At 46.8% G+C, this 23,622-nt stretch overlaps 2 protein-coding genes and 1 long non-coding RNA gene across 3 annotated transcripts; 1 reads left to right on the top strand and 2 right to left on the bottom strand.

Annotated features, from left to right (window-relative positions):
• Nucleotides 1–1,483: 1,483 nt before the first annotated feature.
• rigi (RNA sensor RIG-I) lies at nt 1,484–14,926 on the bottom strand. Its single transcript, XM_023841797.2, has 18 exons — nt 14,356–14,926; nt 13,888–14,019; nt 13,428–13,609; nt 12,913–13,063; nt 10,960–11,076; nt 10,750–10,869; nt 10,426–10,582; nt 10,093–10,345; nt 9,533–9,695; nt 9,347–9,448; nt 9,100–9,257; nt 8,868–9,003; nt 8,516–8,664; nt 7,157–7,235; nt 6,826–6,999; nt 6,540–6,688; nt 6,048–6,194; nt 1,484–4,222 (listed from the first exon to the last, which is right to left on the bottom strand). The coding sequence occupies exons 1-18, from the start codon at nt 14,459–14,461 to the stop codon at nt 3,932–3,934; spliced, it is 2,766 nt and encodes a 921-aa protein (XP_023697565.2). The 5' UTR covers nt 14,462–14,926; the 3' UTR covers nt 1,484–3,931.
• Nucleotides 14,927–16,501: 1,575 nt separating this feature from the next.
• Nucleotides 16,502–21,760, bottom strand: LOC111859278 (TOP1 binding arginine/serine rich protein, E3 ubiquitin ligase). Its single transcript, XM_023841808.2, has 2 exons — nt 21,512–21,760; nt 16,502–20,622 (listed from the first exon to the last, which is right to left on the bottom strand). The coding sequence occupies exon 2, from the start codon at nt 20,617–20,619 to the stop codon at nt 17,878–17,880; it is 2,742 nt and encodes a 913-aa protein (XP_023697576.2). The 5' UTR covers nt 20,620–20,622; nt 21,512–21,760; the 3' UTR covers nt 16,502–17,877.
• A 64-nt stretch (nt 21,761–21,824) lies between these two features.
• On the top strand, nt 21,825–22,818 carry LOC111859279 (uncharacterized). Its single transcript, XR_002841787.2, has 2 exons — nt 21,825–22,166; nt 22,429–22,818. It is a non-coding gene; the product is annotated as an uncharacterized lncRNA (long non-coding RNA).
• Nucleotides 22,819–23,622: the final 804 nt, after the last annotated feature.

The following is a 23,622-nucleotide window of genomic DNA, read 5'->3' as shown; positions in this document are numbered from 1 at the left end:
GGAAGGCTGTTTCATCATTACTGACCATCTGACCCATCATGTGTCGTCAGTGAACGTGATGATGGTGTTGGAGCTTAACATGGCCGCACGCTCGTGTGTGTCCAGGGAGAAGGGGGCTCAGCACCCAACCCTGGGGAGTTCCTGTGTGGAGGGCTAGGCTTGGGTCAGCTTGGGTCTGCCTGTCGGGAAATCCATGACCCAGTAGCATCGGGTGGAGTTCAGCTTGGTGATCTTGTCCTTGATCTTACTGATGAGTTTGTTAGGGATTATTGTGTTAAAAGCGGGGCAGTGAGCAGGATCTGCATGTAGTTCCCCTTCCTGTTATCCAAGTGGCTGAGAGCAGCATGCAGGAGGAGAGCTACTGCGTGAATAGTACTATGTCCTGTGACAGGATAGCATGGATAACACTACAAACAGGTCGTGCCTCACATGTACTGTGTTGTGTTTCAGTCCAAGTTCTCATGTTCCCAGGAGCCATTTTTTGTTGATTTAACACGAAAGTTGTTTGTAATTCTTAAACTTTTTAAAACTCTAAGCTGTACATGTGGTACAAGTTGATTTTTAGACTAGTTTTAGAGAACCGCCATAAACGTAAAAACGCAAAGGGCCTTTCCCCAAAGCAGTAATCCTTTCTCAGAAAGGTATGTGCAGCATGAAGGAATTATAGTTAATTGAATTTTGAACACTGCATCTCCTACAGCCTGCATTACGGTGCGATGGGACAATGAGTGTGGTTAGGGCTGTACAATCAGGCTGTTGTGGCCCCAGCCTTAAAGCCACTCAGCCTGAAACGCTGCACCCCTCCCCACCCCGGTCCTGTCCGGGGCCTGAAAGCCCATCCTGATCCTGTCCCAGGCCATCTGGTTCTTCCTAAAGCTTCTCTGTTATTCCCCAGGTACTCCTGACCAAAGGAGCTTCAGCAGTCAGGTGTGTCACACATCACCTGCACATATCTGTGTTTCCCTGATCTTTCAGTGCATCACTGAACCCTGTGGCTCTCTTCTATCCATCCATCCATCCATCCATTCACCTTTCTTCAGATTCCCCAGTAACTGCTGCTTCTGTCAGTCCGACACAAGACGGCTTTCAAACCAAACATGGTTACAGAGCAAATTCCATTGACGGTCACTAGTGAAAAATCATACCTCACGTTGCATCTTAAGATATTCACCAGCAAACAACACACATCCTGTCTCCCAGCCATCATTCTGGGCATGCAGCACATTCCCTGAGAACATCGCTATCAGGCAGCAGCTGATTTAAGCACAAACGGGAGAAGGACACAACAGAACGAAGCATAACTCTCAAATGAGGTCACAGTGTAGTGCCATTAGCTGTTTATATGGTTCAGGTTCATTGCACGAGAGACTTAAAGATAAACAAATCATTACTTTAGCTAAGCTGGTAAATGGTAAGAGGAAGTATTTGACATTTATTTTTATTTCATCTTAGTTAGTTTTGGAACCAAAATGTATAATTGTCATTTGGTTGTAGTTTTTATTTTTGTAACATTTCAATTTATGGAAATGTTTTTGTTAATGATTAGAAACTTGCATAGTCAGTACATAGTGCAATCAGTTCTTATAGCATTCATACCACACTTCATAAACGTGACTAAAAGAGCAGCTTTGCCTGTTGTATTGGAGCTAGAAGAATGAACATTCAGTTCCGTGGACGGTCTGGTACTACGCCGCGATACACATACTTTCACATGAAGATTGAATCAACCCTGAGCCACGCCTGAGAGCAGACAAGGCAGAAGCAGCACGACTGGTTAGAATGCTGGTGGCATTCATTCTCATGTAAACACAATTTGTCAATATCATGGTCAGAGAAAATTATGCAGGTTTTGTCCATATATTGTGCAAAATGCAATTATCACCACAGGTCTAATGACATTTTTTTTTCCTCACGATGTCAACATAGCAAGAAAGTTCTGGTGGGAGAAAAGAGCCTCACCCGTTGTGGCTTTATGGGTGTGGCCTGCTGGGAGAGGTGTGTTGAACATCACTCCATACAGTAGGTGGTAGCAGTATGCACACTGGTATGCCATGGTGATGCATCACTCCGTACAGTAGGTGGTAGCAGTATGCACACTGGTATGCCATGGTGATGCATCACTCCGTACAGTAGGTGGTAGCAGTATGCACACTCGTATCCCATGGTGATGCATCACTCCGTACAGTAGGTGGTAGCAGTATGCACACTCGTATCCCATGGTGATGCATCACTCCGTACAGTAGGTGGTAGCAGTATGCACACTGGTATCCCATGGTGATGCATCACTCCGTACAGTAGGTGGTAGCAGTATGCACACTGGTATCCCATGGTGATGCATCACTCCGTACAGTAGGTGGTAGCAGTATGCACACTGGTATCCCATGGTGATGCATCACTCCGTACAGTAGGTGGTAGCAGTATGCACACTGGTATGCCATGGTGATGCATCACTCCGTACAGTAGGTGGTAGCAGTATGCACACTGGTATCCCATGGTGATGCATCACTCCGTACAGTAGGTGGTAGCAGTATGCACACTGGTATGCCATGGTGATGCATCACTCCGTACAGTAGGTGGTAGCAGTATGCACACTGGTATCCCATGGTGATGCATCACTCCGTACAGTAGGTGGTAGCAGTATGCACACTGGTATCCCATGGTGATGCATCACTCCATACAGTAGGTGGTGGCAGTATGCACACTCGTATCCCATGGTGATGCATCACTCCGTACAGTAGGTGGTAGCAGTATGCACACTGGTATCCCATGGTGATGCATCACTCCATACAGTAGGTGGTGGCAGTATGCACACTCGTATCCCATGGTGATGCATCACTCCATACAGTAGGTGGTGGCAGTATGCACACTGGTATCCCATGGTGATACATCACTCCGTTCCACTCTGTTTGCACGTTCATGGGGAGGGTCAGCCACATCAAAGGTCATCCCAAACCAATTACGGCATAGTGAAAGCAGGCTATTGAGCCCTCCAATCCTGAGCCGGCATCAATGTTGACTTAGCAACATGCAACATGTTTTTTGCTTGTCATCAAAGTCATGGCTTGTCATGGTGGCGAGACAGCCACTGTGAGAGATCCATGGTGAGAGAACCATGGTGTGAGAGCTACTGTGAGAGAGCCACAGTCAGGAAGCGATGGCGAGACAGCCACTGCGAGAGAGTCACTTTGAGAGAGCCACGGCGAGAGAGCAATGGTGAAAGAGCCACCATGAGAGAGCCATGGCAAGAGAGCCACCATGAGAGAGCCACGGTAAGAGAGCAATAGTGAGAGAGCCACCATGAGAGAGCAATGGTGAGAGAGCCACCACGAGAGAGTAATGGTGAGAGAGCCACCACGAGAGAGTAATGGTGAGAGAGCCATGGTGAGAGCCACCATGAGAGAGTAATGGTGAGAGAACAATGGTGAAAGAGCCACCGTGAGAGTCTCCTGTTCTCCCTTAGTATACCTTAAGAAATAGCCAAAGTAATTTTCTTGAGATAACAAGAAAAACAGAAGCTGTAATTAGACATGCACCCACTTTACAGTTAATCCCTGGTTCACACACGAGGGATCCACACTCATCGTGGATCAATTACGGCCTGTTACACCACCACACTTAACTAGATCCCTTTAAACCTTATATCACTTACCCTAATCCCTAAAAATAAAACAGCTTAAACCAGGACAGTTACAGGGAGCTATTTGAAAATACCATGAATTACAGGGGGGGGGGGGGGGGGGGGTGTTCCATCATCTGTCTAAAACCCACAATTGGCCCAACATCAGCTGAGTAAATATTACTTTATCTTCAACATGTACACAATAGAATGGAATGAGTGCATTGATGACACATTCTTTGTTTACTGAATGTCTGACATTGTGCTGTGCATGGGCACGCCTCTGGGGGGCAGTAGTGGGGCGTGTGCTCAGCCTTACAGGCACTCCTCCACAATGAAAGGCTTGATGACAAAGGTGACCTCCTTCCACTTCCCAAAGTATCTCTGCTGTTGGGTGACACAGCTCTCCACCACAAAGCTCTCGATCTTGAGCAGAGGCAGGTTCTGCAGGTGACGGTACGAGGCGACTATTCCCCAGTCTTCATGGCAGTTGGCGCAGAAGAGCTTCTTCTCTTTCATGATGCCCATGTACTTCCTGGGCCGTGGGTGCGGGCTTGCGATGGAGCGCTCGAAGATGCTTTTGTCCAGAACTATGTGCTGCGATTCCTGAGAAAACAGCGTTCGTGGATCAGACGCCTTCACAGCCAATGCTGGAAAGGGCTAGAAAATCTTTGGTGAGTTTCCATGGAAACTTTCCATGGGAAGTTCAACATGGAGTATTTTGGGAATTTGCCTATTGGGGGTCATTTTGGAGAATGCAGTTTTGTAGCCATTTTCGGTTTTTACTTTTTACCACTCATATGAAATACATATTAAACTGTAAACATGGACATACAATGTTCTGAAAGGTAATCAGCTACCCCTCAAGTAATCAAACAAGCTAATGAAGGAGGTAAAATCATTTAGCTAGTTAGCCGGCAAGCTAGCTACCAGTCTTCCTAGCTATCTGATGTGAATGAAGTTTGGGTAAAGTTTATTCTGTGATTTAACTCAGCATAAACCTGGTCGAAAAATCTTTGCTCATCCAAAGGCCTGTAGGTAGCAATAACCTTACAAATCCTCCCAACATCAGCTGACTATGAGGTCAGCTGGTCTCTCTTTGGCAATACGCACACAAAAGTCTGCATAAGGCTCACAAATGTACAAACAGCAATTCAGGCAAACCTGAGGCTCTTTGATCATAACCCACACCCATCTGACACTTCAGCTAAAGCGGACAGCGACTTGTATGGACAACTTCCTCCTCTGAAAATTCCCAGAATTTACATCCATAATCATGGCTAACAAAAGCCTCCACATAGGAAACATGAGGAAGACACCACCACATGGGGAAGACACAGACCACACTTCCAGCAACAGAACACTAAACTGACATGTGACATCACCACATGGGGAAGACACAGACCACACTTCCAACAACAGAACACTAAACTGACATGTGACATCACCACATGGGGAAGACACAGACCACACTTCCAGCAACAGAACACTAAACTGACATGTGACATCACCACATGGGGAAGACACAGACCACACTTCCAGCAACAGAACACTAAACTGACACTTGACATCACCACATGGGGAAGACACAGACCACACTTCCAGCAACAGAACACTAAACTGACATGTGACACCACCACATGGGGAAGACACAGACCACACTTCCAACAACAGAACACTAAACTGACATGTGACATCACCACATGGGGAAGGGACAGACCACACTTCCAGCAACAGAACACTAAACTGACATGTGACATCATCACATGGGGAAGACACAGACCACACTTCCAACAACAGAACACTAAACTGACATGTGACATCACCACATGGGGAAGACACAGACCACACTTCCAGCAACAGAACACTAAACTGACATGTGACATCACCACATGGGGAAGATACAGACCACACTTCCAGCAACAGAACACTAAACTGACACGTGACATCACTGCATAGGAAAGACACAGACCACACTTCCAGCAACAGAACACTAAACTGACATGTGACATCACCACATGGGGAAGACACAGACCACACTTCCAGCAACAGAACACTAAACTGACATGTGACATCATCACATGCGGAAGACACAGACCATACTTCCAGCAACAGAACACTAAACTGACACGTGACATCACTGCATGGGAAAGAAACAGACCACACCTCCAGCAACAGAACACTAAACTGACATGTGACATCATCACACAGGGATGACACAGACCACACGGCCAGCTACAGAACACCAAGCTGACACATGATATTATTACATGGCAACGACAAAGACCATTTGCCCAGCCACAGAACCGAAAAAGAATTAGATTATGGATCTGTGCCCGTTTCTGGAAAGTTGTGGATTTCAATCCCATGGCCAGGAGAGAAATCACAGTTAAGTTCATCTGCCTCACGGATGCTAGTGCAGTGCACGTACCTTCAACACTCTCAGGTCATCAGAAAAACATGCAAACTTCTTGCACTTTGCACAGAGAAGCTTGTGGTTTTCCTCTGTTCTGGGGTTGACAGGAGCTGATTTCTCATAATCCCGTGTGGTCTTATCAGACTTCTGTAAGCTCTCGATCTGAGGGACATCAGGTGAAAGGGAAAGTGTATTAACTTCAGCTGAATCCACAAGAGGAACCCGGCATCTCTGCTTCATGCTGAAGGCAGAGCAAGTCCAGGTATATCAGGGTGGAGAGGAGTTTAGCAACAGCAAAAGCTAGAAAATTAAGAGAGACGTCAGCGTGTGGATACTTGGTCGGCATGGAGCCCTGGGGTGAGGAATTCATCTTCTGTACTGATTATTGGCACAGAAAGTCGAGATCTCATCTGAACTAACCCCGGGACCCCATGCCCCCTGTCCACACCCAGCCGTGCTGGTTTCTGTAAGAACTGAATTCTGTGAGACGCAGTAAGAGCCCAGTACCGTCTGTAGCATGTGCTCCTGGGAAGTCTGCAGTCTAGCCACAGCCTTTTCCACCATCTTCTCCTGAAGCATGTTCTGTCGTTCCTTCTCGATCCGCTCCTTTCTGCTGGAAATGAGGATGCACTTGCTGCCTTTTGCTCGGCCGCGCCCTGGAATTAAACGTTAGCACTGGATATGCGGGTGACACATGAGGCAGAATTTTAGCTGTTCAAACCATCAGAGCCCAGCCACAGTGTGCTGAGAGGCCCAGCAGGCTTGGAGCCCTGGTTCCCCAAGCAGCACTCACCTCGGACTTGGACGGTCTTGATCATGTTTCCAATGTACTCGTACATCAAGACGAGGTTGCACTGAGGAATGTCGACACCTTCATCGGCCACGGAGGTGGCAATGAGGATTTTACTTTGGTCGCTCGGTTTTTTAAAGGACTGCAGGATGCCCTTCTTGTATGTCTGTGTCATTCCTGCTCAGGAAAGCAATGGGAGGAGGTCACAGTTTGTAGTGTGACTGTAACAGAGGATCTTAGTGTGAATTATTATAAAAAATAGATCACAGTATAAAACCTGTGACCAACAACATGAGTGAAGCCCATTTGATACACGAGTCAAGGTCCTACACACCAGAACCTGAGCTGCCCATCAAAACTGTAGGCTTCAGGAATCTTAAGGAGTCCGTTTCCTCAATCCAGTTTTTCAGTGCCTAAAAAAATGAAATTCATGGGTGAGTAAAAATACCAAATAGGTAAGATCCGTCATCATTGCTAATGCTGTGTTCCATTTGAACTTGAAAGTTGGAATTTCCAAGTTCCTAGTCGGAATTCTGACTCGGAGGAAAATTGTAGGAACCTCTGCAACCTGACCTCAGAATTCAAGATGGCTGCCCTTTATCAACAGAAGTGAAAGTAGTTATATGCTGTTAATTAGCATTTACGCCTAATTTATGGCTCATTAAATGGACCATACACACGATACAGTCCAACCGCTACCTGTGGACATGTTGTTACAGTATTTTTATGCGCAAAATACCACATAATTTGTTATCAATTCGTAATGCTAACAATAGCTAACAGTGAACCTACAGACGTGGACAAATTTGTTGGTACCACAAAAAAACAAAAACCCAACTATCTCTGAAATAACTTGAAACTGACAAAAGTTTAACAACATCCCTTATTGTTTATTACATTCACAAATATTTTGTGGCACCAACTTTTGCAGCAATCACTGGCAACGAGCGATCACTGTACTTCACAATGACACGTCTGCATTAGCCAACCGGTAGTGTGGCTCACCGTTCCTGAGCAAACTGCTCAAGTTATCTTAGGTTTGCAGGGTGGTGTCTCCACACTGCAATTTTAAGATCTTTCCATAGATGTTCAATAGGAGTAAGATCTGGGTTCATGAAGGACCATTAAAGAAAAGTACAATGTTTTTGGCACCTGTGATACTGATTAAGGTTAAACACTTAGTTTGAAAAATAACTATAATGCAAGGATAAATAGTCTCTTTAGGGGTACCAACAAATTTACTCTATCACATACCAAAGGCATGCAGGTATACACATGCAGGTATACACATGCAGGTATACACTTTTGAATCACTTTTTAGGAGAAATTAAGCATTGTTTCAATGAGCTGTAAGGGTATCAACAAATTTTTCCACGTCTGTACCCAGAACTGGTACTGATAAATGGCTTTCCAACTTGTACTGGAACGCAGTTACCTCGGGTGTGATGTAATTCCCAGCACCGACTTTCAACCTTCAAGGTAAATGGAACACAGCACAAATGTACTTATCTAGAAAAAAAACACTCCCTCCCCACCTCGGGCTCTCACAGCCCCACCCTGGGCTCTCACAGCCCCACCCCACGCTCTCACAGCCCCACCCCACGCTCTCACAGCCCCACGCTCTCACAGCCCCACCCCACGCTCTCACAGCCCCACGCTCTCACAGCCCCACCCCACACTCTCACAGCCCCACCTCGGTCAGAGCCCTGGTCCTGACGAATAGCAAGGTGCGGGTCTCCTCGTCCTGTGTGTACTGCTCATCCAGGATGAACTTCAGCCTGGTCAGCTTGGGATTATCCCTGTCTCTGCGCTGACTCAGCATGGCCAAGAGGTGGTGCTCTTCTGCAAGGCAGATAGGACATGGACCATGGCTTTTCAGGCTCCACTGAGCATCCTCACCCTGATCCCTGTGGCAGAGTGATGCTGTCCTTGACACTGACATCCACGCTTATCACACTCATGCATGACCTTGTGTTTCTTCTACCAAAACACAAACTCATGTTGCCAATTTCAGGGTAATTCCTGTTCTGACATTTTAAATGTACCCTCAAAACGGGCAGTTAATTCTTGCTCAATCTCATCAAATCCCGCGTCTTTGACTTGTTTGATGAAATCCTCCAGGTAGTTCAAGGCATCCTTAGTCCTGGCGTCTTCGTTGATGATGAGGGCATCGTTGTATTTCTGAAAAAGAGGACAGACAAAACAACGTCTCCTCAAAGAGGGATGTTCTAGCGGGATGTCAGAGTGAGGTGGGTCAGCGTGGGGGGGGCTTCTCACCCGCAGGTGCCCCATGTAGTTGAAGAGCGCCCGGCACACCCTGCTCTCCTCTTCCTTGTCCTCCAGCTGCAGGACCTTGCACTTCTTCTGGATGTCCACGATCCATTGCTCATACTTCTGTGTGCCATGTTCAGAGGTCTGCAGGTTGGACAGGGACCCTGTAGTGAGAGAGTCATGTCACGGTGCTGTTTCTTAGTGCAGAACAAGCTCAGCTTCACACAGGATCCCAGGCTGCCCGAAACCCTACCTATGTCATACCAGCGCCTGGCCTGACTCTCAATGTAGACCATGATATTGCGGATAATGGACACAAACTCATCATTGGCAAGTTTTTCGACTTCAGAAAAATCTAGAATGTAAAGAAAGGCCTGTCAGTTATCCAGGTCAGTGCAGGCTGGAGATCCGATGCTCGTTTTTGTAAGTGTGCCTCTACCTTTCTCAGGAATGTGAACGAACGACTGAAGTTCTTCTTTGTTGTTGTTGACAGTTGAGATGATCCTCGTGTCCAGGTTGGCACATAACTGGCAGATGTTCATTTCAGCTTCCTGCGAGTTCCTGAAAGTGCCAATTCCCACTGAAGCCGTCAGGCCCACGATCTGAAAATGTATTTAAATGTGATTTATTGATTTGACAACCCATCCCCCCCCCCCCAAATTACGCCCATGTCCTATCGGCATGTCTTTGGATTGCGGGAGAAAACTGGAAATCCACACGACATGCAAACTGGCTGTGTTCAGTTATTAAGAAATATGGAAAAAGAACATTTAATGAAGAATTTTGAAACAAAGGCTATTGTTGTTTTTAGTTTGTAAATTTCCAATTCTGTCAATAGAAAATGTGAAATGAATGAGCTGAATTTATTGGAAGTTGTAGTTTGATTATGTATGATAGGGCAAGGAATAACACAATAAAACCATTTCTTGGCCATAGATGACATGTTTTTGTTTATTTGTTCTCTTCAGCGTACTTTCATACAATAAAAGTCTGACATACCTGAGGAAGCGTCTGGTGCTGCTGGCTAAGTTTGGAGTCCAGGTATCTGCCCATCAGCATGTTGTAGGGGTGCTTCCGGGTGGCATTGTGACATTCGTCGAAAATAAGCAGTGTGAAGACGGAGAGCGAGGGCACAGTCCCCTTATTCAGAGCATTCAGAAGGATCTGAGGCGTCAACACAATGATGTCATTCCCCTCAACGATGACATCCATGGACACCTGGTCCTCCATGTCCCCACAAACGCCTTTGATTCTATAAACAGAGTGGTGTGCAGATGAAAAACCGACTGCTCCTTACATGGCATCCATCAAAAGAGCATGTGTGAGACTCACCTGATGCCTGCATCGGTGCTGTTAAAGTACTCGAGGAACAGCCTGAGCTGCTGCTCATACACAACCAGCTTGGTGGCCAAGAAGACGATCTTGGCCTCCGATTTAGATCTCAGGTGATGTTCACAGATGGCAAGAGCAACGAGGGTCTTTCCGCAGCCTGAAGTGACGGACAGGGAAACCAAATTGCTCAGTGCATGTAGTGTATTATCTCTAGGGGGTCATTAACATTTACACAAGAATTTTCTCTTTAACAAAGCATGTTATTTGGCAGTAATGAAAAGCCAGCTGAGGTACTGCTGGCTGTCGTTAGCAGTATGGGGGGACCTGTAGGGCCGCAGATCAGCGTGTTCCTCCCCTGCAAAGCCGGCATCGCCAGTTCCTTCTGATACTCCCTCAGTCTGTACCTCCCCAGTGTCACGCCACCTGCGAGCCCAGTGCTGCCTTCTGCCAGCAACAAGGAGTAAAGTGCATGTGGAGTGCAGACATCAACTTGTATATTTGGATTCAGGGACTCATGTGTCAAACAGGGAATACCTTGTGCTTGGTTCCAGTTGGCGCTGTTCAGGGATGACGCACACTCAGCCTGTTCTCTGTACTGGAACACGACTGTTGTGGTTCCCACATCTATTTCCATTTTTTCTTCTGCAGATTCTGGGAAACAAGTAAAAAAAAACAGGAAATGAATATGACCACAAAATGAAGAATAGCGGCTTCATAAATCAAGCTTTACCAAGTTTTATTGATAATTTTACCCCTTTGACACCTCTCCCATCCAACCATTCTGCATAAGCACAGTACACAGAGCACTGGGCCTTCCAATTATAACAGCAAATTCTGCTGATATAGTTTATAATTGCTAAAGGGAGGTTATTTTTTACATGACTGTAGGAGGAACTGAACTACCAGCGTGTGTGGAGGGCATAAGTACAGCAGACAGTAGCTGTGTAACTGTCAGCGTGTGTGGAGGGCACGAGTACAGCAGACAGTAGCTGTGTAACTGTCAGCGTGTGTGGAGGACATACTGTAAGTACAGCAGACAGTAGCTGTGTAACTGTCAGCGTGTGTGGAGGGCATGAGTACAGCAGACAGTAGCTGTGTAACTGTCAGCGTGTGTGGAGGGCACGAGTACAGCAGACAGTAGCTGTGTAACTGTCAGCGTGTGTGGAGGACATACTGTAAGTACAGCAGACAGTAGCTGTGTAACTGTCAGCATGTGTGGAGGGCACGAGTACAGCAGACAGTAGCTGTGTAACTGTCAGCGTGTGTGGAGGGCACGAGTACAGCAGACAGTAGCTGTGTAACTGTCAGCGTGTGGAGGGCACGAGTACAGCAGACAGTAGCTGTGTAACTGTCAGCGTGTGGAGGGCACGAGTACAGCAGACAGTAGCTGTGTAACTGTCAGCGTGTGTGGAGGGCACGAGTACAGCAGACAGTAGCTGTGTAACTGTCAGCGTGTGTGGAGGGCACGAGTACAGCAGACAGTAGCTGTGTAACTGTCAGCGTGTGTGGAGGGCACGAGTACAGCAGACAGTAGCTGTGTAACTGTCAGCGTGTGTGGAGGGCACGAGTACAGCAGACAGTAGCTGTGTAACTGTCAGCGTGTGTGGAGGGCACGAGTACAGCAGACAGTAGCTGTGTAACTGTCAGCGTGTGGAGGGCACGAGTACAGCAGACAGTAGCTGTGTAACTGTCAGCGTGTGTGGAGGGCACGAGTACAGCAGACAGTAGCTGTGTAACTGTCAGCGTGTGTGGAGGGCACGAGTACAGCAGACAGTAGCTGTGTAACTGTCAGCGTGTGTGGAGGGCACGAGTACAGCAGACAGTAGCTGTGTAACTGTCAGCGTGTGTGGAGGGCACGAGTACAGCAGACAGTAGCTGTGTAACTGTCAGCGTGTGGAGGGCACGAGTACAGCAGACAGTAGCTGTGTAACTGTCAGCGTGTGTGGAGGGCACGAGTACAGCAGACAGTAGCTGTGTAACTGTCAGCGTGTGTGGAGGGCACGAGTACAGCAGACAGTAGCTGTGTAACTGTCAGCGTGTGTGGAGGGCACGAGTACAGCAGACAGTAGCTGTGTAACTGTCAGCGTGTGTGGAGGGCACGAGTACAGCAGACAGTAGCTGTGTAACTGTCAGCGTGTGTGGAGGGCACGAGTACAGCAGACAGTAGCTGTGTAACTGTCAGCGTGTGTGGAGGGCACGAGTACAGCAGACAGTAGCTGTGTAACTGTCAGCGTGTGTGGAGGGCACGAGTACAGCAGACAGTAGCTGTGTAACTGTCAGCGTGTGTGGAGGGCACGAGTACAGCAGACAGTAGCTGTGTAACTGTCAGCGTGTGTGGAGGGCATGAGTACAGCAGACAGTAGCTGTGTAACTGTCAGCGTGTGTGGAGGGCATGAGTACAGCAGACAGTAGCTGTGTAACTGTCAGCGTGTGTGGAGGGCATGGGTACAGCAGACAGTAGCTGTGTGTGTGCGGCGCACAAGCCACCTCTCTCTGGATCCAGTAGCTGAAGAAGCTCCGTGTTGTCACAGTGCTCCAAAGCCAGCAGCAGCAGCTTGAAACAGTTGGATCTGTCTGACCTTTTGAGACACTCCACCAGCTTCTCAGCGGCTGCAATGTGGCCTTTTTGTTCATCAGTCTCAGGAAAACAGGAATATGAGCAACTATAAAAACATGCATCTACCATTTCATTTAGAGATGACACACCACAGCACACAACAACGAAATGTGTCCTCTGCATTTAACATCTATGTGACATTGTGACATGCAGGGGGCAGCTAATTCAGCGCCCGGGGAGCAGTGCTTGGGTACGGTACCTTGCTCAGGGTACCTCAGTGGTGTCTTGCTGGTTGGGGATTAGAACCAACTATCTTTCAATTACAAATGTGCTTCCCTAACCATCAAGCCACCACTGTCCACATAGACTTTAGTCTAAGTGTTTTTTTAATTCATTAAATTCCAACATTTTACTGTACAGTATTACAATAGTTGTATCTACTCACGGCTCTGATTTCCTCGACTTCCCGGGACACAAAGCAGTCTGTCATACGTGTGATGATTTCACAAGGTTTTATTTGTTTAGTGAAGGAGGCTTCAATCCGTTCCAGAAGTTTCTTGTATGTACTCATTCGTTCAATTTCTTTAAAGTCCCACTCTTTGATGGCATTATAAAGGCCATTATACTCTGAAAAACAAGCAAAATGTCATTCCCGTCCATGTTTCATGGCCCTAGGGAAAGGCTGTCATTATGTGAATCCAGGGAAACATCTGAATTAGTCAATATTCAACTGACATCCTAACTGTTTTCAAAGACTCAAAACCACACAGGCAAAGGAAGATGATTCTACACACGGAGCAGAAGTCACATGAAAAATGTCAGATGTCCTTATAACACGTGAGATATCGTGTTTATTATGCTACATGTGGTGTGTCTCTCTTCCTCTTTGAGATGTTCTTGCATACCTCCTTCTAGCAGAGCATCCAGAAAGCCCTGGAACCAGCCCATCTCTTCAAGGTCGCACATCTTCCCCAGGAGCAATTCTGCAGCTGTGGTCACAGACCTGTTTTCCTCTGACAAAATTCTCTCCACTACAGCTGCAGATCACAAGGTGTACATTTTTAAGACACAAAGCTCACAATATACATTATCAGAGTTCACTGCCCCCTGAGCATGTGAGTGTATGCACCATAATCAGGGAAGTAGCTGAGGGAAGGGCCAGTTTAAAACAGCGAGCCCACAGAAAAGCCAATGCACATTTATGTGCATGCTATAGTGCCCTCCACTCCTCAACAAATGTCTTTAACAGTTCTGTTTACTCAGTAGTATTAATTCTGACCTTTAGTATATATGAAATACAATGTTTTTATATGCATATATGTTCTGTTACAGAATGCATTTTCCTTAGTGAAAGCAATAATAAGTTAACAAACCTGTCTCCAAATACGTCGTCAGGAATCCCTTGATGTTGGAAGGACGTATTATTTGCACAATGTAATTTCTAAATTTCTTTAGGTTTTCTTTTTCGTCTTCGTACATTTTAGCTTATTGCCACTGTACTGGTTTAACTGAAGTCAGTAAACTATGTTAAAGAGCTACAGAGCGCAGTGCCTATTTAAAATGCACCAGCTTCCTGGTTTCGTTTCACAGGGACGCTTTCCATTGAGGAGAATCGAAAGTGAAACTAGAGTCATGGGACACCTAGCGCTCCAACCTTCCAGTTACTAATGAATAGAGTGAGGAGAGCCTGGAGCCTGTCCCAGGCAGGACAGAGCAGTGAGAGAACCTCCCTGGGACGTCATTCAATCACAGGGCGTACACATGCACACTGTCACGCGCACAGGGTCTGTGGACCGCGGGAGGAAAACTGCAGGACACTGGGATGCCGACTGTACACGCACCGAGCGGAAGCGATGTCCATGAATACAACACGTAGTCTTCTGCGATTTGACGATATTATCATAATCGACGATAACGAACAAATAACCAGAGGTTGTTGCCTGACCTTTGTCGGAGAAGCAGGCCTTGGCAACATACAAAGCAAGGCAACTAATGGATTTATGATGTGGCGTTCGGTTTAGCCTTGTAGCTTACGTTTAGAACACAGTTTTAAATATAAAAAAAAGGAAAAAAAAGTTTTAAAAATCAGTATTATTAACTCTTTAACTTTAACAGAATCCTTAAAGTTTGTAAACCACGGCTTTATATGGTTTTAGATGGACCGTGAGATGTATTAATTATCCGGACCACCGACACATCGTTTCCCTCAAAGACAAAATTATGTGACCCTTCCACAATCTTTCGGCTTGGTGCCGCGTGCGTGAATTCACGGCGCAAGGAACGAGTTCCTTACAGGAACTATATACTCACGTTCCTTTCCTTGCAAATATTCGTTCTTTTAATTCTTCCGCTTGTCCTCATAAATAAGACAGGAATGCTGCTTCGCTCTTCTACTATACCTAGTGAGGCATGTAAGGGCGTACTGTAAACGAGCATATTATTAGCTGGGAATGAAACCTGGAACTTACTGTATATACACCTGTAGTGAACTAACGACCGAGAGTTTCTCGTTTAGTGATGGAAACTCCGGATCTTTTTAGTGAGCCTGATCATTTGGCTGTTCATTGATAAGACCCGGCTCTTTCGGCTCCCTATTTAATTAAGCCGAATTTAGCAATGTTTCGACGCATGTCATTTAATTACTCAGTGTATTTATACATTTATAATGTATTTATTCCATGCAGCTGAATGAGTCCAATCATGTAAGTTGCTAGCAGATGTTGGGAAACGCACCCCTGAACAAGAAACCTGAAGGACTGAACGAGTTCGTGAGCGAGTCAGTGAACAAGAGACTCAGGCTACTGAACGAGAAAACCGCACCTTGGTCGTGATTCAAATACACCATCTACTGGTGTAGTTTATTACCTACATGTGCATTGACTTCGCATATGCAATTTAATTTTAGAGATGCAACATTTTCACGATCAGAAATGATTTGAACCAAATTATATGTTAGCGTTTGGACTCGTCAGCAGACCGTGTCCAGCTGTTAGGTTTGCTTTTGTAACAAACATGAATAGCTAAGGTACAATGTTAAGACTAAATTACATTTCAATAACAAATCAGACATCCCACCTTTCGGGAAGCCCCCTGCAAATTAACAGCAACTTCCTGAAGCCCGCAAATGATGGGCAATGTCCCGGAAATCTGCTCTTCCACTATTCAGTGGTGGGAAAATTAGCAGGCAAGTTTTACTGCTGTTTACCGCTAGATATTTTAGCACCACTAGCCCCAGTCAGGAGATTCTGCCTGACCGCTCACCCCTGTCAGTAGTACCATAACAGCAACACTGGGCTCCCGGATGACTCTCTGAAGTCAGTATCCTTATTTCAGCAAATACTAGTATGTGTGGGGGAGGGGGGTGGTGCTGGAAAATTCTGTATTATCCCGCTATTTAAATGAAACTAAAATAATGCATATTATTTTGCAGACATTGCCCAAGCATATGGTTACAGCTATGGGTCCCATTTCAGCTCCTTAATTCTGATCTAGTTTAAAAAAAAAAAAATGGGACAAATCAAAGGTAAAACACAAAACTCTTTGTTATACAGCAGTATTACTTTCTCTACTAATTACAATGGGAAATAACTCACAAACATTTTTGGCCCCCTCCCAGCGCACCGGACACCAAACAATTAAGCAATCAAGAACACCAGGTGTGCTGGGGGGGCAATTAAATAAGGGAGCAGGTCCACCTTGATCCTTGAAGCCACAGACAGCAGTGCATGGGCACCAAGAAATGGTTTGGATGACGATGAAAATGCAGTAACATAACACAGTGACTGTAGCAAGACTGAATGCAGCTCCTGATCCTCAAATGAACACCCTGCAAGCAGAGACTTAACACTCATAGGTAGAAAAGCTGAATAAAGGTGCTGTGGTGAAGGAATGAAGAAAAACCAGACTCCCTGTTCCTGAACACACATGCAGTACAAAACTAATGATTATACTGAAATGAAACATTACACCTGTATGCTAAAGGGTTCGATAACTGCAGTAACGTACACAATTATCACAGAGGCTTATTACACGAGGACCAAAAAAAGGCTAAAAGGTATCAAAGTGTTTTCCACTTTCAGATAATGGCACTTTTTTGAGGTGCTGACTAGAATAACAAATTCAGAATACACAAACAAGTCTTTGAGACCAGTATTTTACTGCATAATGAAAAGCTTTGGGATACCTTGTTTTCAAATAGGCATAGATGAAATTCAAGTGTATGGCTGACCAGTGCATCCTATTTTTACACCTGAAGAGGGAAATATCCAAAATACAAAAGAAAAAAAAAAATACATTAAAATTTTCAAAAACTAATAATACATTTTAAAACAGGAAAAAGGATGGGAATGTTGGGGAATCAGGCAAATGTTATTTTGAATCATTTATTGAGATTCACAACAAAAATCTAATAATGTCTATTTCAAGGCTCTCATCATCAGGATTTTTAATATTGTAGTTAGCAACACAAAATGCTCAAATACTCCCTAGGATGAGCAAAATTCACCATCAAGATGTCTGACCAGATCCTTTATTGATGCTGAACTGCAGAACAGTTTGTCAAGTTGACTTGTGGGTGTGTGGTATCTGCCTTCCCTTTTCCCTGAGTAGTACAGCACATCAACATACTATAAACATGTGTGGAATGGTAGGTTAAATCAGTAACTCCTCTTAAATATTAAAAGACAGAGAATACACTGTCACATAAATAAAACAGCACTGGACAGACAGGTATCCAAAGCTCAGCGTCTTAAAAAAAAAAGAGAGGCTCCTGCATGTCACAAGCTGCTGTACAGTATCAGGGTGTTTTTATAATCCAGCTTTAACCACCAATGTCCCACAGAACACAAGCCCTCAGAGATGAACAGGCATGTTTAAAGAACAGACCTGACAGAGTCTCAGAGGCAGCAGCTGGCTACATTAGAGTCCGTGGAGTTTAACGACCTGCCCTGTTCTGTGATCGAGGACACGCCAGTGCTAGTGTCGCCCCCCAAAGGAACAGGCCTCTCGTCCCTCTTCATCTGCAATGTTTCATCTTTATTGCCTTCAAAGTTGACTTCAGAGTTCAGAATGTCCATGCTGCTGTTCGTGTCGATCGACATGACATGCTGTTCCAAGTCCTGCAGAATGGACTCCAACAGGCTGGTGTCACCGGGAAGAGCTGTACTGTCAGGGGGGTGGCTTTCCATACTGGTAGGGGGGACCAGGCTGGTGTCAGCATGGTCACTGTCGCTGTCGATGGTGATGACCGTGGGCGAGCGCTGCGGCAGCCTCTCGGCACTCCGGTGCCGCCGGCTCTTCCTCTTGTGCTTCTTCTTCTTCTTGTGGTGCCTCCTGCTCTCTCCCGTGGCTCGGCCTTCAAAGATGATCTCGACGCTTGGGCTGCGACTCTTCCTCTTATGGGATTTCTTGTGGTGCCGTTCGCTGCTCCCCCGTTTCTCCCTGAGGCTTGAGGAGGACGATGCATGTCTGGAGGAGCGCTCCTTGGAGGTGTCCTCCAGGTGCCTGGTCTTGTATTTCCTTTTACCCCCTGGCTTGTCATCCCGGGAGCTCCGGTACAGTGAGCAAGAGCCACGCGAGCTTATGCTGGACTGGCTCCTGGACCGACTCCTGGAGCGCCGCCGTTCCCTGTGGTGGGATTCCCTGGGACTCCCATGTCTTTGTGAATGTGCACCATAACTGAGGTTTGAGTACAGACTGGAGGACCAGGACCTGTCCTGCCCATAGCCTGCGTCAGTCCTCTCCCGCTCCCGGCTGTAGTGCCTGTATAACTCCCAGCCGTAGGAGTATGACCTGTCATGACTGCGTCTGGACCGACTGTGGTGTTTGTCCCGTCTCCGCGTCCGTGAGCCATCTTTGTACAGCAGCTTCTCCCTGCTGTGGGACCTTGAGCACCTTCTGTCTCGTGAGAGTGTGCTATCACTGTTCACAGAGACTGTCGGGCTTCTCACTGACCAGCTCTGCTCCGTGCTTCTCGAGCGCCTGCTATGGCTTCGACGTGACCTCTCCTTACTTCCAGATCGACTGACTCTCTGGCGCCTCTTATCATCCCTGCTAGGAGTATGTGTCTCAATCACCTGATATTTGTCCCTACTGGAGGCACCATCTGTGCCCATTTCAGAATAATCCCCTTTAGAAGGTGAGCACCTATGCTCGGGGTCCGAGGGGGTCCAATTTGGCCGGTCCAGCCCAGAGCTCCCAGCTGACAGCTCCCGCCTTTGTGGGGACTTGTGTTTGGACACAGAGGAGCATATCGATGATGGAGGACTGAGGCTGGGGAAGCGAATGCTCTGGGACTCCTGAGGGACATCTGTACTCTCAGGCTGAACAGACTCTTCGGAATCGGAGGACAGCTGCACCAGCTCTGGCGTCCTCTCTGCCATGGGCTTCACATAGCCCACGATGACACAATCGTCTTCCCCTGAAGAGACCTCCCCGTTATTGTTTGCAGTCGGATCATTCTTCACCTGTGTATTTTGCTGCTGAGTGTTCCTGGCCTCCGTGGGCCCCTCCCTGCTGCTGGCAGACTCCGACTCGCTGGTGGATGCCATGGGCGCCTCTGTTTGCTCTGTGGTCGAATACGATGGCCCCGGGGTCTCGTCATCCCACGGAGCCTGGCTTAAAGTGCTGCCCTCTGCAGGTCTGGGCTGCTGGCTGAGATCCACAAAATTGACCTCGTCTTCGGAGATGGCGATGACAGAGGAGTCGGAGCTGCTGCCCTCTTCATAGGACGGTGCAGGACAGTCATAAACAGCTTGTTGGTCGTAGGCCTCCATATTAAATGGGGACCTGGCAAAACTGATAAACTCATGCAAGAAATGATCGGTACGAGTCAACAGGAAGGGCCGCAGTTCATCCTGGATAGCCTGGTCCTCCATGTTGTAGCGGGTGATGCGAGACATTATGATATGCTGCACGATGTTGACCAGCGAGCCATGACTGCCGTAGAGCACAATCAGCTCCCGCCGCAGCCAGGGCAGCAGCCGGTGCAGGCACGCCGGGTTCCTCTGGAAGAAGGTGGCTGAGATGTCCCTGTAGCGGCCGCCGTCACGCACGCTACGGACCCGCACCCCCGTGCGATACAGTGCACGCCGGAATGACACCATCTCCTGCTCGCGTAGGTGACGCGCTGTCCTGCCCTCGCTCTGGGCTCGTCGGCGTGCAGCCATCACGGACATCACACGGTGAAACGCAGTGTCCTGCTGCAAGGGCACAGTCGCCGCCAGCCCTTCAAGAACGCCCACGTTCTCTGGGGGGGGCGACGCCCTCCTCTGGGACTGCCTGCGATCCCACGTCTGCGTGGTGCGGTACCTGAACCTGCGGCCCTCTGGGCTGCCAAAAGAGCCGTTTTCTGTAGGCCTCAGCACAAACTCCTTAAAGTCATTCTCAGCCTTGATGGAGTGGAAGATGGAGTTGAAGGGTTGCTTGCATAGAGGACATTCCGCTTTGTTCTTGGACCACTCATGGATGCAGCGAAAACAGAACTTGTGCAGGCAGCGGTCGAGGTAGGCCATATTGTTAAAGCGATCGAGGCAGATGGGGCATTTGGAGTCCGGGGAAGCCTCTGTCGACACAGCCTGAGACACTTTGCCTGCTCCATCCTTCTTTCGCATCCGCAATTTCATTTTTGTGGGAGCCATTATCTACAGATAAATTTAAATAAAAGAAAAATCACCATTACAAAATGCAAAGTGACCTTTTCACCCCTTATTTAAAATATAACAGAAAAGCGGGAGGAAAAACATTAATATGCTCAAGCAGCAGTTTGCCTGTAACAGTAGTCAAATTAAAATTACTGCTGTTTTTACTCTAAAACTTAAATATAGTGGGTAATGTCATAAACCAACAAGTCTTAAGACCTAATGTTAAATGACAGCTGAAATTACGTTTACTTTGTCTTTAACGACATAATAGGATTTCTGAAAATACGCTTCGATCACTAATCCGCGTTACTGTACTCTGAGGTAGTTTCTAATTTCCCCCGCGGTTAATAGTGATGGGTAACGGTTAATGGTGCTCAATAACGGGTATTAATAGAGAATATTAAGGGTTTTATGCTTTCCTTCTGACCCCGCGGTCAAGCCCGTGCAGGCGACCCGCACTGGCCAGGAGTGCTGCTGGTATTATTGGGCGCGAGGGCCGGCATAGACAGCCGTACGAACGGCGCTTAACCGACACCGACCGTAACGGGACATTCCTGTGCTCTTTATCTAACTAGTTAGTACTAGTAACGACGCTCGACTTTTTCGGCCTAGACAGCGAAGCGAAGCTAGGCTAGGCTAGGCTAAGGTAAGGTAAGGTAAGCCGTGCTAAGCTAAGCTAACGGCCCGCAGTGACACCCACCAGCCGTCCGCAGGGCTACAGATTCTACGGCTACCGCGCTAATCTATCAAGACGGCGAAAGCAAGCGCCGAGACCTGGCGGTAAAGCAGGCGGCCGGGCCTTCACTCCCGGATACCCCTTACCAAGCCCGTCAGGGGAGCCGCCGGCTACACGCACCGGCGGTACCCGGCCCGAAGGACGCCTTCTTACCTGAAACGAGGATTCGAAAAGCTCACGGTATCCGTGAGCCCGGATCCGCCGGACAAAAAGGCCGCAGGTCACGGCCGCCCGGCGGCGAAGTACGCCCGGCAAAGCCGGAAAGCGGTCGGATTAATTCGCTGAGAGCCCGAAGACGACGAACTAGCCGAGCAGACAACATCCCACATACGGAACGACGGACCGCCGCCACAGGCCGCCCGCAGGACCCCGCTCCACTGCTTCGGAACATACGTCCATCACCATCATAGATGGAGTGTGTCAGTAAGACAGCGCCCTCGCATGGCCGGGAGGTCCCATCACAGCTCGCTTTAATCATGCTGCCTGGATAAGTGCTTTGACTACGTGTTGATGCGTGGTGTTTGTCATATTATGCCATAGTTATTTTCTTTACTTAAAATATGTAGATATCACGTAATTTGTTGATTGCTACGCAGCTGTTTAGTTGGAGGAAGTACTTTTTATGCATTTCATTGCGGGTTTCTGCTGTATATCTGTGTCCAAAGCGTTGGATTCCTGGATCTGTTTCCGGATTTTTGTATTTCGTTTCCTGGGCTCAATCGACCAGATTCTGTACATCCAGCTGGAAACGCGACGGGGCAGGACGATGCGTGTTAGTGTTAGGGCCTTGGACACACTGTACTCCATTGTGAGTAACGTAGGGTATCGATCCTAAGCATTTCACTTATAATCACGACAGACTGTAATGTGCATTTAGGATTAGCCATCATTTTTCTGAACATAAAACGCAGCGAGCATGATCATGATTGCGGTGTCTAATTAGTCAGCGTGAGAAACGTTTAAATGACTTTGAAATGCATTTAAATTGGAATCCATTTAACCCGCTATAAATGTTTTTTCTTGGTGTTTATATATATATTGAACTTTTTTTCTTTTTCCTTTTTATTCAGATTCTACTGGTTGTTGTACTCCTGTCATGGGGATATGTAATTTATGGAACTAGAATAGCTGCAAAATGGCAGCTGGAGAAAAGGCTGCAGGCGCAAGTGTGAACTTTAAACGGGAGAAACAGCCTTTTCTCTTCAAACCTGGCCGCCGCCGGAAGCCTCTCAAGTACCAGCAGCATTGCGATATATGTTCCTAAACATCATTTCATAATTGTATTTTAGATACGTCGTTTTGTTCTTCTTTTCCATTTGCCGGACTTGACCATTTTAATTGTTTTTATTATTATTTTGTGGATAATACAAATGCGTAAGAGTCGTGTTTTTGATTACCTTTTAAATAATGTATTAGCAATAATTCTACAGATAAATAAAACTCTATTCAGATTTTTGTGACCTAGCTTGCTTGATTACTGAATTTTACTGGCGTAAAAAATACTGAAAACAAGAAGAAATCCTGAATAGCAGACGCGTCGCAGTGTGATGACGTAATTATTTACGCCATTATAGTAAATTGTGCTGGGAAGCGTCCCCTGTTGGACCGAAATAGATGTCACTCTGGCGCTGCTAGCTGGACAGGACCAGAATTTAGTAGTCTGGCCGTTTACATACGAATAATTTTGCTTTTTTTAACCTTACATTTAATAGACAAAAATTAAAGTAAGCTGAATGGTGTTTCATTTGAATACAGTAACGTTCCAAAGTCCATAATAATAAATTAAAAGATAAAAAAAATCGGCAGATGAGGCCACCACCATTGTGTCGTCAGCAAGATTCACAATGCAGGAATGGCTTGCTAGTGACACTGGTGGTGGGCCTGATCTCCCTACCTCAGTGAGGTGGTAATGATAGATTTTAGGAGCCAGAAGAGGAGGTACACCTGGCTTCAGATCTGTGGGTCCCCAATGGAGAGGTTGAGGTGGTTTAAACACAGCCAGACAGCGACTCAAGAGGTTTCAAGGTCTTTCCCATCATTTTTACATAAACTGTTCAGGATAGTGGCCTTCAGGATCACCAGTGACTCCACCCACCCCTCACATAAACTGATCAGGATGCTGAGTCTTCAGTATCACCAGTGACTCCACCCACCCCGCACATAAACTGATCAGGATGCTGAGTCTTCAGTATCACCAGTGACTCCACCCACCCCGCACATAAACTGTTCAGGATGCTGAGTCTTCAGTATCACCAGTGACTCCA

Source organism: Paramormyrops kingsleyae, chromosome 12, assembly GCF_048594095.1.
Source record: "Paramormyrops kingsleyae isolate MSU_618 chromosome 12, PKINGS_0.4, whole genome shotgun sequence".
In the NCBI taxonomy this organism is placed as follows: domain Eukaryota; kingdom Metazoa; phylum Chordata; class Actinopteri; order Osteoglossiformes; family Mormyridae; genus Paramormyrops; species Paramormyrops kingsleyae.
Note: the sequence above shows the minus strand (reverse complement) of the source record. Positions and strands in the feature narration are given on the sequence as shown.

What these genes read in the sequence shown, in the direction of transcription:
- rigi (XM_023841797.2), bottom strand. Translation starts at nt 14,461, where the DNA reads ATGTACGAAGACGAAAAAGAAAACCTAAAGAAATTTAGAAATTACATT. An exon ending in AAGTCGAGGAAATCAGAGCC is followed by an intron (nt 13,064 to 13,427) that starts GTGAGTAGATAC and finishes TGTTTTCCTGAG; the next exon opens with ACTGATGAACAAAAAGGCCA. An exon ending in CGTTCACATTCCTGAGAAAG is followed by an intron (nt 9,449 to 9,532) that starts GTAGAGGCACAC and finishes TTTACATTCTAG; the next exon opens with ATTTTTCTGAAGTCGAAAAA.
- LOC111859278 (XM_023841808.2), bottom strand. Translation starts at nt 20,619, where the DNA reads ATGGCTCCCACAAAAATGAAATTGCGGATGCGAAAGAAGGATGGAGCA.